At 38.7% G+C, this 16426-nt stretch overlaps 1 protein-coding gene across 2 annotated transcripts in view; it reads left to right on the forward strand.

Annotated features, from left to right (window-relative positions):
* nt5dc1 (5'-nucleotidase domain containing 1) overlaps window positions 1–16426 on the forward strand; it is a 602479-nt gene that overhangs the window by 15635 nt on the left and 570418 nt on the right. For both annotated transcript variants that reach the window (XM_041187282.1, XM_041187283.1), the window contains exons 3-6: window positions 1293–1364; window positions 5051–5160; window positions 5513–5592; window positions 11098–11179. In XM_041187282.1, coding sequence (XP_041043216.1) covers window positions 1293–1364; window positions 5051–5160; window positions 5513–5592; window positions 11098–11179 — 344 coding nt within the window. The remainder of the gene's footprint in view (window positions 1–1292; window positions 1365–5050; window positions 5161–5512; window positions 5593–11097; window positions 11180–16426) is intronic.

The following is a 16426-nucleotide window of genomic DNA, read 5'->3' on the forward strand; positions in this document are numbered from 1 at the left end:
CATGGCCCCCACCTCCACATTCTAAGAAATTGCCAAGTCAAATCTGGAATGATGCCTTAACCTGACCCTGAAATAAAGCAGAGCGTAATTTCCGCCTTCCGGGATGTTCTCTTTTTCATTCTTAAGTCCTGACTCTGATTTGAACGAATCAAAATACTCCGCAGTAGTGTTATTATTGTACAAATGTAGCTTCATTGGGGGAGGCTGAAGTCCCACCATCAAGGCCAAAAATGGAGCTGGGCCTGTTTTGCCGGGTGGTGGGACTCTGGAGTGGCACTTTGCCACCGCTGGCTGGGACCACTGTTCAATTGAGTACAACAGTGCACCCCCTAGAGCTGCTGGCCCAATCAAAGGGCCTGCAGCTCAGCAGTCATGGTAGTGTCACTGCTAATGGTGGCTGCTGCTGAGGCTGAAGCTCCAGGACGATGGCATCCATCTGCCTTGGGAGACGATAGACGATAGGTATATGTTACTTTTGTATTGAACATCGTTTCTTGTGGCTGTAGAGGCTGATTCGTGAATGACAGTCCCTTCCACAGCTGGCACAGATGAATAGTGTTGGCCTGAGATCGAGTGATGATTTTTTTCCTTCCGGCTGGTTCCCTTTTCCACCTTCTCCAGGACAAGAGTGTCTCAATGGAGAGGCGCTCTCAAAGAGCAGGTAGGTCTTCATGGGAGGTTGTGGACAGGCAGGCAGGGATGAGAGAGGTGGAGTCATGATGTTTCAATGTCATCAGTGCTGGGGTGTGGCTGTTACCAGTGGTAGGGGTTTGGGGAGGGATGGGGCCCCTCCGTGGGCCACGGAGTGCCCATTAAGGAGGGCTCCACAACCTGCGAGTCCATGGGAAAGCCACCAGGCAGTCAACGCATGCCATGGCAGGTTCTCCAGATGCAGACAAAGTAGGCAGGAAGTGGACCTTAATTGGACTGTTTAGTGGCTCATTTAATCCCCAGCACTGCTAAGCTTCTTGTTTGCTGGCATTTTGCCATGGCGAAGGGGAGACATTTGACTCTCGACGCTTTCTACAGCCATACTGCCAGCCCTTCTGCTTCCCTGTCGGACCTCAGTGGGCCAGGACAACTCAGTCCATTGTCTCAAAACTTAAATGAATGCAGTTCATAGTATGATTGTTGGTCAAAAAAAGATTGAGAGGGTGCACAATCTAACAATTCAAAATATTGGGCACTCCTAATGATAGAAGAATAAATAGACCTAAATCAATAAATTTTATGACTGAACTTCTGAATTTCAGTATTGTTTGTCAGTCTTTAACCTGTCTTTTTTTTGGCAGTTTCAAAGGCTTGCTTTTGGACCTGGAAGATGGAAATTTACTGAAACTGGGTGAGGATGGGACAGTTCTGAGGTGAGTATTTAGTTTTTTTTTTCATTTGTGCTACACTATAAGCCTCCAAATAGTGAAAGTGGTATAGAAGGGTAAATCTGTAGGGAAATCACAGATATGTGCAAAAACTAAAGAGGGATGATATTGGGGACTTTAATTACCCAAACATTGATAGGGATGATGTTAGAGTAAAGGGAAAGGAGGGGGAGGAATTTCTGATGTGTTCAGGAGCACCTCCTTCATCATTATATTCCTGCATCTGTTGCTGGGAATTCAGGTGTGCCAAATGTGTGGAGGTCACATTTAGTTACTAATTATCATTGTATCTTAAGGTTTAGGTTACTAATGCAGAAGAGCAAGGAACAGTCTAATATAGAATTTCTAATTTGGAAGAGGGCTAACTTCACTGAGTTGAGAAGGGACCTAGCCCGGGTAAAATGGAACCACAGACTCACAGGAAAAAATATAATCCGAAATCTCGTAGCAAAAGATGCGCTGGGGAAAAGTGATCATAATACAATTGAATTCCATATTAAGTTTGAAAGCCACATACTCCAGTCCTAAACAATAATCTTAAACCTAAACAAAGCTAATTATATAGGCATAGGAGAAAACTATTACTAAGGAAGTTGTAACAATGCACTTAGGCAATCATAATATGATCAGACAAATCCGGTGTGGTTTTACGAAAGAGAAATCATGTCCGACAAATTTATTAGAACTTTCTGAGGATGTAGCTAGTCATGTTGAGAAAGGTGAACCAGTAGATACATTATAAGTGGATTTCCAAAAGGCATTCAGTAAGGTCTCACACAAAAGGTTAATATGCAAGATAAAGGCTCCTGGAGTTGGGGGCAATATATTAGCATGGATGGAGGACCGCTAATGGATAGGAAGCAAAGAGTAGGGATAAAAGGAGTACTTTCAAGTTAGTAGGCTTTGGCTATTGGAGAACCACAAGGGTCAGCCTCTGCTGTTTACAATCAATATTAATGACTTAGATGAAGAGATTGAGCATAAAATATGCAAGGCTAATGTAAACTGTGTGGAGTACACATAGAGGCTGCAAAGATATATAGACAGGTTAAGTGAGTGGGCAGCAAGGTGACAAATGGGTTATAATGCAGGGAAGTATGAGGTTAAATATGAGTTTGGTAATAGGATTAGAAAAATAGAATCTTTTTTTAAAGGTGTGAAACTTGTAAATGTTGATGTTTAGAGGATTTGTGTGTACGTGTATATGGAACACAACGTTAGCAAGCAAGTAGGAAGGCAAATGGCATTGCAAGGTGTTTGGAGTACAAAAATAAGTAAGCCTTGCCACAGTTGCACAGGGCTTTGGTGAGACCACACCTGGATTATGTAGTTTTGGCCTCCATATCTAAGGAAAGATATACTTGCCTTAGGGGTGGAATAGCAGAGGTTCACTGGATTGGTACCTGGGATGAGAATATTGCCCTGTGATGAGAGGCTGAATAAATTGGACCAATAGTCTTTACAGTTTAGAAGAATGAGAGATGATCTCCTTGAAACATGAGTTTTTTCACTGACTATACAATCTAAAACATGGATGCACAGTCTCAGGTTAAGGGGCTGATCACTTAGGAATGAGATGAGAAATTCCTTCACTCAAAGAGTTATGAGTCTTGTGAATTCTCTACCCTCTCCGCCCCACCCTCCAACATGCTCCATCATTGAATGTATATAAGGCTGAGATAGATAGATTTTGGACTCTTGGGAATCATGGGATATGGGTGGGAATTTTCTTCTAGCTGAAGTCTGTGAGTGTTTTATACAATTCTAGCCCCTGCTTTTACATTCTAGGGCTCAGCCTGCTTATCCAGTCACCTTCAGGAATCTGTGGACATGCACTCCAAGCTCTCTATTTGTCTACACTTGTAACAAATGGTGGAATAGGCTTGAGAGGCCATATGGTCTACACCTGCCTCTATTTATTATGTTCTTATGTGTTGCAGCTCCACCCATCTAGAATGTTGTCAAGACTCAGAGCCTTAGTTGTGTCCTCTTCTTGTTGCTTGTTATTTGGAGTGAAACTAATTTGCTGGACTTTGCATTTTTGGGGGAAGCTTGGCTGGAGAGATTTCTAAATGTTTCGAGTTAGGTTCAGGTCTGAAAAAGCCCAATTTTAGATCCTCAAGAGGAGACCATCTTACATTACAAAATCAAAAATAAAAATACCTGGAAAAACTCAGCAGGTCTGACAGCATCTGTGGAGAGAAACGGAGTTAATGTTTCGAGTCCGTATGACTCTTCAACAGAACTAAGGAAAAATAGAAGAGAGGTGAAATATAAACTGGTTTAACGGGGGGTGGGACAAGTAGAGCTGGCTGGAGGGCCAGTGATAGGTGGAGATTGCCAAAAGATGTCATAGACAAAAGGACAAAGAGATGTTGACGGTGGTGATATTAGCTAAGAAATGTGCTAATAGGTGACATTAAGGGTAGAAAGCAGGACGAGCAAGGTACAGATAGCCCTAGTAGGGGTGGGGTGGGGGGGAAGGGATTGAAATAGGCTAAAAGGTAGAGATAAAACAATGGATGGAAATACATTTAAAAATAATGGAAATAGGTGGGAAAAGAAAAATCTATATAAATTATTGGAAAAAGGTGGGATCGGAAAGTGGGTGGGGATGGAGGAGAGAGTTCATGATCTAAAGTTGTTGAACTCAATATTCAGTCCGGAAGTGCCTAGACAGAACAGCACCTCATCTTCCGACTAGGCACTTTACAGCCTTCCGGGCTGAATATTGAGTTCAACAACTTTAGATCATGAACTCTCTCCTCCATCCCCACCACCTTTCTAATCCCACTTTTTTCCAATAATTTATATAGATTTTTCTTTTCCCACCTATTTCCATTATTTTTAAATATCTTCCCATCCATTGTTTTATCTCTACCTTTTACCCTATTTCAATCCCTTCCCCCCACCCCAGCCCCACTAGGGCAACTGTACATTGCTTGTCCTGCTTTCTACCCTTAATGTCACCTATTAGCACATTTCTTAGCTAATATCACCACCGTCAACACCTCTTTGTCCTTTTGTCTATGACATCTTTTGGCAATCTCCACCTATCACTAGCCCCCTATCCAGCTCTACTTGTCCCACCCCCCCGATAAACCAACTTATATTTCACCTCTCTTCTATTTTTCCTTAGTTCTGTTGAAGAGTCATACGGACTCGAAACGTTAACTGTGTTCCTCTCCGCAGTTGCTGTCAGACCTGCTGAGTTTTTCCAGATATTTTTATTTTTGTTTTTGTTTTGGATTTCCAGCATCCACAGTTTTTTGCTTTCATCTTATATTACATCAGTTTGACTTGCAAGTCATAATATGAATGTAGGCTAATTGTATGAGTTTAATTGAAAATTATTTTGGTACCAAACAAAATGTATAATGGTGGTTTTCTAAGTTAATTTTTTTGTGATGAAATGTCAGGTTAGAGCTGAACTATGTTTTTGACTTCAGCCAGACAAATTTTTTAGTTGTGCTAAATTTAAAGTTGTAAAATTTTGAAATATTTGTTCTATTTAACATCATTAATGTATTGAACTTAGCATACTGCATATCATTCATTTACTTTGTCGTACAGTAATTTTCTAGAATATTTTCGAAGTTACAGGTGGTCGCAGAGCTTCTAGTAAACTAAGTGTAAATTAACAAATCACCAACGTTTGATATTTCAATTAGAGCTAGTCATGGCACTAGAATTTTGACAGTAGAAGAAATATTGGAAATCTATGGAAAGAAGAGAAAATGGAAGCACTTCAAAACGATCAATGGAACATTTGCACGCTCAGGTATGGAGTAAAAGATGGATAAAAACATTAATATGAGTTACTTAATTACAATTTAGTAATGTTTATATATGTGTAAGTCCTTCAAATGCTGAAATGCTATTTTTCAAATAACTTAGTTATTGATTGGAAGAAAATGCATTTACTGTAACAAGTACAATTCTGGAATAATATTCAATTATGAATTTATTCATTGGATTGTAAAACTTAATTAGAAATAGCACTGCACCATAGTTTTTGAAGATTCTGATCTAATAAAGCAAATTCTAAATCTACCAATTGTATTTTGTAATAGAAGTGTAATATTATATCTTCTAAAGAAATTTTAATTGTCTTTTTTCTTCTCCTTTTCCAGGCAAATATCATTTCTATGACAATTATTTTGACCTGCCAGGAGCTTTGCTGTGTGCTCGTGTAGTGGATCTGTTAGATCAGGTGAGACAATGATAATTTTTGACATAGAGTCAGAGAATTTACAGTAGAGGAGAGACCATTTATCCCATTGCATTTATTCTGGTTGCTAACTCTAAATCGAATTATTTACTCAAATTTCAATGCCCAGTGGCATCCCTGCCTAAGATTTTCTTTAGTAAAGAGGGCAGATGGTGGCCTAGTGGTAATGTCACTGAATCGGTAATCCAGAGACTCAGGCTAATACTCTGGGAACATGGGTTCAAATCCCAACTTGGCAGCTGGTGAAATTTGAATCAAATTAATAAATCTGGAATATAAAGCTAGTTTCAGCAATGGTGACCATGACAACTATCATTGATTGCTGTAACAATTCATATGATTCACTAAGGGAATCTGCCATCTCACCTGGTCTGGCCTATATGTAGCATCAGACCCACAGCAATGTGATTGCCTCTTAACTGTCCACCTAAATGGCCTAGCAAGCCACTCAGTTCAACAAATGCTGGCCTTGGCAGTGACACCCATATATCATGAGAGAATAAAGAAAAAAAAATGACAGAGTGCTTTATTTGCTGTAATAGTTTGTTCTGTTTTGTTAGAGCAAAAGTGCAGTCAGCTCCAGGAGTTAATTCTCAAAGTGAAACATAGTTTCTGAAAGTTTTTTTTTCCCTCTAAACGTTTGAGCAAGTTTAAATTTTGGAGCATAAGCAAAAGTAAAAAGCTGCAAGTTGAAAATCTGAAACAAAAAACGATGGAAAAATTGAGTAGGCCTGGTCCATAAATGCTGTCCGACTGTTTCCAGCATTTTATGTTATGAGATGATGATAATTGAAGTCTGCATAATGTGATTGTATAAGCTTTCAGAAACTATACACAACAATTTTAATTTTTCTAAGGCCTTGCTTTTAATATTCATCTTAATAATCCTGGTCAGTTTTGTGAACTTTCATATTAGATATTACTTCAATCTACTAGAATTTGATTTCGTTGAGTTGAAATCTAGAATGCTGGAACAAACATTGTTAAGTGTTTTTTTTAACAAATAAGGATATTCATACAAAATAATTCATATGGTGTAGCCCCATATTTGCAGTTGCTATAAATGGATTTCTATGACTTGTTCAATTCAAGAAGGGATACTTTTCTTGCAAATGAACACTGAAGAAAACAAAAACAAGGAAGTGGTTGAATACATTTTAACCACATTGTGGTGATGAGGATTCCACTGTACCCTGGTATTAGTTATAGCATAGAAAAGCTTCAGAGGATATTGTTGGTGCTGTTGAATTGAACTAATCCATATGGGTGAGTGGAGATTTGTCCAATCACCCACTTCATTTTCCCACCTAGTCCCCCCATATTATTTGATTTGCTTAGAGTTGAAAAATCTTGTCAATCTCAGCCTTGAATATATGCAAACGATTGAGTACTCACAGCCATCCTGGGTAGAGAGTTCCAAAGAATCTCAGCCTTCTAAGTGAAGAAATTTCTGCTCATCTCATTTCAACATTACCATCCCCTTATCCTGAGACTATACCCCACCATTAGTTCTTGACTCTCCAATCAGGGTAAGCATTCCCTGATTGCCTGCTCTGCCCCTCTCAAAATTTTACCATGTTTTAATGAGATCACCTCCCATTCTTCTAAACTCCAGAGAGTATGGGTTCATTCTATGCAATCTCTCCTGATGTGACAACTCATCCCAGGAATCAATCCAGAGATCTTCTGTTGCACCCTCCTTATGGTGAGTGTATCCTTCCTTAGGTATGGAAGACAAAACTGACTGTGGAACTCCAGGAATTGTCTCACCGGAGCCCTGTGCAGTTGCATCAAGTCTTTCTTTGTCTTCTAATCCAGCTCCCTTGCAATTAAGGTCAATATACCATTTGTGTTCCTAATTGCTAGCTATACCTGTATCTTAACTTTGTGTTTCTTGTACAAGGGCACCTAAATTTCTCTGAACACCAATATTTTTTTTTTCTCTTTAAAAAAAATTCTGTTTTTCGATTCTTCCTACCGAATTGAATAATTGCGCATTTTCCCACATTATACTCCATCTGCCACCATCGTCCCCATTCTCTTAACCTTCTAAAATCCCTTTGCGGCCTCCTAGTGTCATCCTCATAGCTTATTTCTCCATGTAGCTTTGCATTGCCAAAAAACTCGGATAAATAACTCTCAGTTCCTTCAGCTAAGCAATTGATGTAGATTATAAAAAGCTGAGGACCTAACACAGATCCACTAATATAGCTTGCAACTTGAAAATGAACCATTTATTCCTACTCTTTATTTTCTGTCCCTTAACTGATTTTCTATCTGTACTAATGTGTTACCCACAACCCATGAACCCTTATCTTACACAGCAATGCTTGGTATGGCACCTTATCAAATGCCTTTTGAAAATCCAAATTTACTACATCCACTGGTTCCCCTTTATTTATCCTGTCTGTTACATCCTCAAAAAACTCTTAATACTTTTGTCAAAAACGATTTCCCTTTTGTAAAGCCACATTGACTCTCCCTACCCATATTATGATTTCTGGAGTGCCCTGTTACCACTTTTTTAATAATGGATTCCACCATTTTCCTGATGACTGATGTCAGGGTAATTGGCCCATATTTCCATTTTGCCTCTCCCTCCTCCCTTGAAGAGTGCCGTTACGTTTCTATGTATGAATCCACTGGGATCTTTCCAAAATCCGGGGAACTTTGGAAAATAGCACCAACGTATTCACTATCTCAGCTACCTCTTTTAGAATCCTACGATGTAGGCTGTCAGGTCCAGTGGATTTGTGCGCTTTCAGTACTATTAATTTCTTGGGTGGTATTTCTTTATTAATGTTGCGGAGAAAGCAAACAACTTTTTTATCCTCTCGCCGTCTGTCCGTAAGCAGAGGTGTTTTTGAACTATTTTTAAAGTAGGTTGTGGCATATTTTCACAAAACTTCAGTTTGTACGGTCCAATTTTATAGGTAACATGCAGCAAAGTCACTTTATGATAAGCTCAGAAGGTTAGTTTATTTCACATTCAAACCCAGAGTTTGAGGTGTGTTGTGGGGATGGGGGGGTTGGTGGGGGTGATGTTCTCAACCTCACCCAAACACATATACAGTAAGGGTGATAGAAAAGGAGTTTTTTAACGATGGATAACAACAGTAAAAGAACCACAGAAATGAATATTAGTTGACATGATTTCCAAAGTCCAGGAATCAAAGTCCAGAGGATGTTTCTTTTGTGGTGGAGTTCAGTTCAGATGAGTTCCTGGTGGGAGACAGTAGCATGAAAATCCTTGAAACAAATGATAATGCCACCCGATGGGATTTCTGTGTTTACACTGCTTGGCAGGCAATGATCAGAGACTTTTAAAATCAAACAGCCTTCGGGGAGTTGAGACAGGGTGACCAGCTGCTTGGTCAGCTGGCAGTCCTGCTGAAGATCTTTTCCGTTGGTGTTAATTAAACAGGCTGCTTGTTTCTCTTTTCTCAAATGAATATAGAGATTTCAAAATGGTCATGAGCCATATTACCTCCTTTCTCCACAATGATTTCAAAAGGGATGTTTATCTGGTGCCTGGCTCAGGCCTTTGTTTTTTGGCTTATAATGCCCCAGTTGTTAGCTTCTGAAAGAGTCACCATCCATGTTGAGGATCTTGTTTTGGGGAGCCATTTTCTGGACAGACCTTGTGACTCTGCTAGAGGGATTAGTTTATCAAGATGCAAATGATGTCCATTGTCCTCTCAATGGCCCCCTTTTGAAATGGACCTGGACAGTCCAGATGTGAGATAGAGCTGTTAACAACTCTGCAGTAATAACAAGTTTTGATCTCTGCAAGTCCCCTGATTTTGTGATTATAATGTCCTTGCAATGGGATGCGAGATTCCCCATGAGAAGGGAACTCTTTTTTTCCTGTAACTGCTGTTGGAAGCTTCCAGTCATGTGACCCATGTGACCTTTTGGCTCAACAAAAGTCCATTTTAAAAATAGCAGAAACGAAAGAATAAAGCTTTGATTTTCTATCCTATTGACATTACACAAATATTAATTACTTTAAGTTCCTTGTATTCATTAGACCTTTGCTTCTCTACTATTTCTGGTATGTTTTCTATGAATTGAGTTATGAAGACAGACACAACATATTTGTTTAACATCTCCGCATTTCTTTATTTCTCATTATAACTACTGCTCTACCTCTAAGGGACCCATGTTTACTTTTCTCTGCTCTCTTGCTTTTTGCATACTTAATTTTTTGAGTCTAAGAAGATTGAACACGTTAATGTTTGGAACGATTGAGTAACCAGGGATATGATGTTGATAGGGATCTAGTGGTTTATTTGGGAATGGTGGAAAGAGACTGAGAGCTTTAAATTGTCTCCTCTCACCCCCAGAAGTTGTAAAGCATAGGGCTAATATACCTGTTTTCATTATTTAAAGTGATAAGTGGTCTTATGCTGCTATTGCTGACTGACTGTGATTACCATTATTCACATAGGAAGCCAGGGCCAGCTAGCTTGAGAGTGACTCTGGACCAGAGGACTGGCTGGTTACATATTTATTGTTCTTACGTCACATAAACACTCAATGTGGACAAATCTTGGCTGTGAAAGCTGCATTCTGTTTATTCGTATATCCTGTGCAAAATTACTTCATTTGTTGGTTTTCATCCATGCTTTATCTGACCAATGTCCCTTATTACCCCATTCCATAAAGATCTCTGTATCTAGTGCATGAGTTAACTCAATATTGAGTAGCCAAAGTGCATCCCAGATTGTAGGGTTTATTTGTGAGAGCAACTAGTCCTGTTGATCACCAGTGAAATATCTGGTGTAGGCCTGTGAAATTGATAACCATATTCCCACCTATGATCCTGGAACCACTTGAAAGCTCTTAAAGTGCTTACTGAAATTTTGCTATGTAAATAGTATTGCAGTAAACACTTTAAAGAACTTGAACCCACTCCCCAGGTCACAACTAGGAATGCAGATGTTGGACTTTTCTCAAGACGAGTTGGTGCAAACAAAGGTAAGAGATAGTTGGAGAAAGCTGCCTTGTCGCTGCAGCTGGAAAATAAGGAAAGACAACAGAAGTGACCATTGGCCAAAACTACTGTTTTTTGCATCCATCAAGCTAGAGCAACAGTTTTGTAGTGCCATCTATCTGAGAGTTGGAGTTATGGTGAAGCAGTCAGGCTTACATTGAATAGGTAAGTCTAAGCATTGTAGGGGTGATGTAATTGGAAATTGTTACAGGAAGTGTGCACAACACACAAGACTTATTTTAATCTAATAGTAGATGCTTAAAAATCAAGTGCGTTATTCACTAAATTGTTGAATGTTGTAACATTTAAAATGTCGAACAATATTTCAGAACAACAGTTTGCACCTTTGTGTCTTCCAGAGCATTTTCCCACATGACAGATATAACTCTCAGAATTATATTGATTCTAGCTGCACTTTTAACTTTTCTGACTTCTTAAAAAGCGGTTGAACTGATGTGTTTTGGGGTGTTTAAACCATTGTTTTTTCACAGAATAGAAATGTGAAAAAATATGAATTCTGGAAGGATGTGATTGCTTCCATAGAATACAATTACAAAGCATCTGCCTTCAAAGGTAAGTCATGATTTCACAATTCTAGAATGCATAGTTTTATAGGAATTAGGATTTTGGATTGCCAACTCTTATAAAGGATTGTACATCTGGAACTTCAACTACTGCAGAGATTCCATCCAAAACTTGTAGGCCACTTGAAGCTTAACTGTTGCATCTATTTTGGATTTCCTTCTGACTATTTGACTTTTATTTTGGGTCCAGTGTTGAAAATGGTACACTTCAAATGTTCTTTGACCATTTATTTCATGATTGTATTAAAGCACATGCTGTTATGATTATGGATATATCCACTTTGCAAGTCACCACAAAACAATTTGCACTGTTCCTCTTTCTGGATGTTATTAAAAACATGGTGGTTGTTAGAAGGAAGAAATATAAACTTTATTTTTCCAATCTATTGCTACTGTGCAAGTGTAGCTACTTGAGTGGAATTTCCTATCAATTTATGCCAGCAAAACAACGTAATTGTGGCACAATACCCACTTCTAGTTGAAAGTTGTGGAAATTCAGGTGCAATTGATTTGCTCCTTCTCTTCCTCTACATCTAAATTTTCTCCAACTTTTACATCCGTCTAACAACCCCTCTGCCTGAATGCATCTTAGCTCATGAATGTGGCTCTGCTCCCAGGCTAAATTGCTGTACACATGGTTCAAAATAGGTGTAAAATTTAGCCCTGAATCTTGGGCCAAGCAATAAGCAAAGTCATTTTTTACTGGTGTTAGATTGATAATTTTAAAGCGATTTTTGTTTTATATTCTCTCTCAGACCAGCACTGTATTTTCTGTTTCTTTGACTGCACATTTATGGCATTAGTAATGTCACAATGCAATTGAAAAGCTTGCATGTTTTTTAACGTGCTGTGTCTAATGTACATGAAGCATAGTTAGCAGCCTTGAATCTTCATACTTTAGGAAGAATATATGATGCGAGTTCAGTGCTTGTCTTGGGCTCTGCGTGTTTGCATTAAATTTCTTGTAGTTTACACCCATTTTTATGTGAAATTGGCAGGAAATTTCAGTGCAAATAAACATCAACAGAATGGCTGTAACTTCCCCATTACACCCCCTGAGAAAGTTCCACCCACCATAGTCCGCATTTACTATTTAAGCATACTGGATTAGTTTTAAGCTTAATTTACTTTGTTTGCTATCTTATTTTTTTCAATGTAAGTGAACTCAATATGATAGTACGTCCTTAGTTTGATCAGCCGCAACAAGGTGGCCTGATTCTACCCCTAATTTTAACTGTTCAGACTAGGATGAACTCTTTAATTGGCTTTCTCTTGGTTATCAGGTTAAAGCTGATGAAAATATTTTTAGTTGTGCTCTGCCACATTTTGTATTAGGTAAAAACAAAAATAATAAATCAGACCTTTGGTCTCATCTCTTAATCATTTTCCTGGCCATATTTTAATGGCAATGGCTAGCTTAACAACAAAGGAAATTCTATGGGAGGGAAGTCATTTATTCTCTTTTTTTATGTTTAACATAAACATTAGATTTTTAAAATTCTTAATTGTTTACTCTCATAGATACCTACTACAGTGCATCTCTTCCTTCTTGTTCTTGTTAGGCAACTTAGTGATTTTCATAAACCTGGTCAGCTCCTTTGAAACCAATGGAAATGTATTCTGTTGGAAATGCCACTGAGTAAATATTTCCTGTTGTGCTCAGCACAAAATACAGTTTCTCTAAGTGGTCCCACTTCTTCTGGTGGTATAAATGTAGTATTGGTTGGGGTCAAACAGAATACTCCTATTACTGTAATTTGCTCACTGGAATTAATGCAAGTCCCATCACTTTCTCCTCTTCTGGAAATGTGGCCATGCAAGTTTATCTGTAAATTATGACTGAAGGTTTATTAAAAGTAATATTTAAACAGGCAAAGAGGTAAATATTGCAGCTGCTACTTGATTATAACATTTTCATTGCATGCCTCTGCAAATACACAAGTAAAGATATATCAACATTTCACTTTTGCCAATACTAATGTGAACTGAAATCAGCATCTGTGATAGAAATTTGTACATGGTTTAGTTTGTCCTCACGGTCCCTTCAAGTATTTGAGCCAGTTTATTGGATCTAAAACAATTGAAAATTGTTGCATACTGAGTGAGAAATAACTCATGCCCCTTTGAAGTTGAAGATGGTACACAGGAAATTGAGAAGATGACTTTCACAATTAGGCAAGGTTCTCAAACCTAAGTGCTGACTTACTGAATCTTCGTCAGATTCTGAACACAATTCATTTACACATGGTGGAAATCACCTATGCTTCAAATTGAGTATTTTCAGGAGAAAGCAAGTAACTTGTCTTAAGTAGTTTCTACCAGCTTTGCAATCACATCACGCCTGTGCAAAAAGCATGTTTTGTGTCTGAACTGAAGTTTTACATATTTTTGTATGTTATTAATCTCCTTTCCCTTATAACTCAACTGTACCTCTGTTCCTACTGTTTACCCTTACATGAATGGACTTCAATGATGCTCTTTTATCATATACCACTTTGCTATCAAACTTATTTGCATAAAACCTAATCATAATGATATGAATTCAGTTCCTACTGCTACTAATGTAGTATCGAATTAGTAACTACTGAAGCCATGTTAAGAGCATAACATAATAAATAAAAGCAGGAGTAGATCTTGAGCTTGCTTCGCCATTCAATACGATCATGACTGATCTTCAGCCTCAACTGCATTTTTCCTCCAACTTCTCATATCCCTTGATTCTCTGAGAGACCAAAACATTGTCTGGCTTAGCCTTAAATATATTTAATGATGAGGCATCCACAACCCTCTGAGGTAGAAAATTCCAAAGATTCACAATCCTTCAAATGAAGAAACTTCTCCTCTTCTCAATCCTAAATGATTGACCCCTTATCCTGAAACTGTGCCCTTGTGTTATAAATTTTCCAGAGAAATGTTGCCATACTGTATTGTTAGAATAAAAGCTTAACTCTTTGTAGGTTAAATAGGAGCATAGATTTGACTTGGGAGCTGCCCCATGATAAATGTGAGATGTTGTTGACTCAGTGGCTGACTGTGGCCCGCTGTGTTGGTTGTCACCTGAAGGGATTTGATTTTTTTTTATTCATTCATGGGATGTGGTGTTGCTGGCTAGGCCAGCATTTATTTATTGCTCATCCCTAATTGCTCCTAAGAAGATGGTGGTGAGCTGCTTTCATGTACTGCTTCAATCCATATGCCGTTGGTACACCCACAGTGCTGTTAGGAAGGGAGTTCCAGGATTTTGACCCAGTGACAATGAGGGAACTGCAATATATTTTCAAGTCTGGATGACGTGTGGCTTGGAAGGGAACTTCCAGATGGTGATGTTCCCACACCTCTGCTGCCCTTGTCCTTCTAGATGGTAGTGGTCATGGGTTTGGAAGGTGCTGTCTAAGGAGCCTCGGTGAGTTCCTGCAGTGCATTTTGTAGATGGTACACACTGCTGCCACTGTGCATCGGTGGTGGCGGGAGTGAATGTTTGTGCATAGGGTGCCAATCAAGCGGTTTGCTTTGTCTAGTAAGCAAGATTAACAAGTATCAGTAGCTAATAAGAAAAAACATTATAAGCACATGCTAATAATGAATTTTGTGATTGTAACACTGCCAATGTTTTTGTCAGTGTTGTCAGAAACTAAATACTTAGTTGAATACAGTAAGTTTAGTCTGTAATTGCAATATGCATGTTTTAATTGACCCAAACATAATCATGAAGTACAGTTGTTGTGCCTCAAACACCTCAAAGCACAAAAATGTACAAGGAACCACACAAGGGCGATAGTTATTATATACACAAATGTGGCACCTATTTTGTACACAATGATAAATTTGTTTTTGGTTTGTTGATGGAAGAATTTTGGCCAAAGTACAGCAAGAACTTCCTGTATTTCTTTGAACAGTGTCATGGGATTTTTAATATCCAGTGAGCCTGATTAATTGGAAGATAACCTTACTTAAAAATCGTACTGATAAGATGGTACTTAGACAATGCAGAATTCCTTCAAGATATTGTTTTTTTTGTTTCTTTATACTTAAAATCAATTGGGTTTTCCTTAATATTGTGAATAATCAGAATGATAGTAAAACTGATAATTCTATATTCAAATTATTTTCTTAACTACATCCAACTTATTAGGTTATGCAGAAATGATATGTTGAGCAGATACCTGAAAATGTTTTCACAGTGTTACATGGAGGGCTAAAAAGTATTTTATTGCTTAGTGATGTGTAAAGCCTCAGAATTATTTCCTCAACTCAAGGTAATTTGATCATGATGTTGGCCTGTTGGTGCCAAATGTTTGGGGCAAAGTCTTCAGCCTCTTCACAGGAGTGGATTGATTAGGCATGCATTAGGTTATTGCATACAGTACTCTGGGTGAGGATAGGTTGGGGATGGCGGTGTGGGGTTAGGGAACCAGTGCATGTTAGCAAAAACTTGGATGATAGTCAATTGGGACAAAATGCAAGCAATAGTCTCCTGGATAAGTTGCCGTCTTTAGGCAGCGGAGGTTGGAATGTTCTTTGAGCCTGAAGGCTGACAAGGAGGACATGAGGAAAATTGAATCTAAAGATAATGAAACTGGGTTAAAGCATAGGTAGTGATGTGTAAGTTGAACCAGTTGGTAGTGATGATAGGTGGATTAATTGGGCCCAGAGCTTAGCCCTGGGCTCAGCAGAATACTGGGGTTGTCCACGGTCTGGTTTGCAACTGAGGAGCTTTTGGTTGAAGCCAAAAGCAATGATTTTGGTTTCCCAAATATTCAATTGAAGGAAATTCTGATTCATTCATGGCTTAATGTCTGAGGGTACAAATGTGGCCCGTTCCAATTTACAATATTCTATATTTCTCAATCCTTCAATCTGCTTGGTTTAAGGATATATCCTGTTGCTTGCCCTGTTCACTTGGGTCCTGGATGCCCTGATTCCCTTGCTGCCATATTATCAGTTCTTTCAGAAATTTAATAGGCAAAAATGTTTTTAGCTGAAGGATGGAAGGCATGACTAACTGATGGCAGATACTGTTAAATACCCTGCTGCAAAATTTGACCCATATCTTTAAAATATAATTTGAGTCATGGCTGTAAATGCTGGAACAGAACCATGGTTATAACCATTATTGTCATGTTTTTCCGATTGCACAATAGTTTTTCCAGGTGGACCTGGTGGACCAGGAAGGCCTGGAGGACCTGGTGGTCCTTGCTGCCCAGGTGAACCAGGTGAACCAACAGTTCCTGTTGCT

The sequence above is a fragment of the Carcharodon carcharias genome, chromosome 5 (genome assembly GCF_017639515.1).
Source record: "Carcharodon carcharias isolate sCarCar2 chromosome 5, sCarCar2.pri, whole genome shotgun sequence".
Lineage (NCBI taxonomy): Eukaryota > Metazoa > Chordata > Chondrichthyes > Lamniformes > Lamnidae > Carcharodon > Carcharodon carcharias.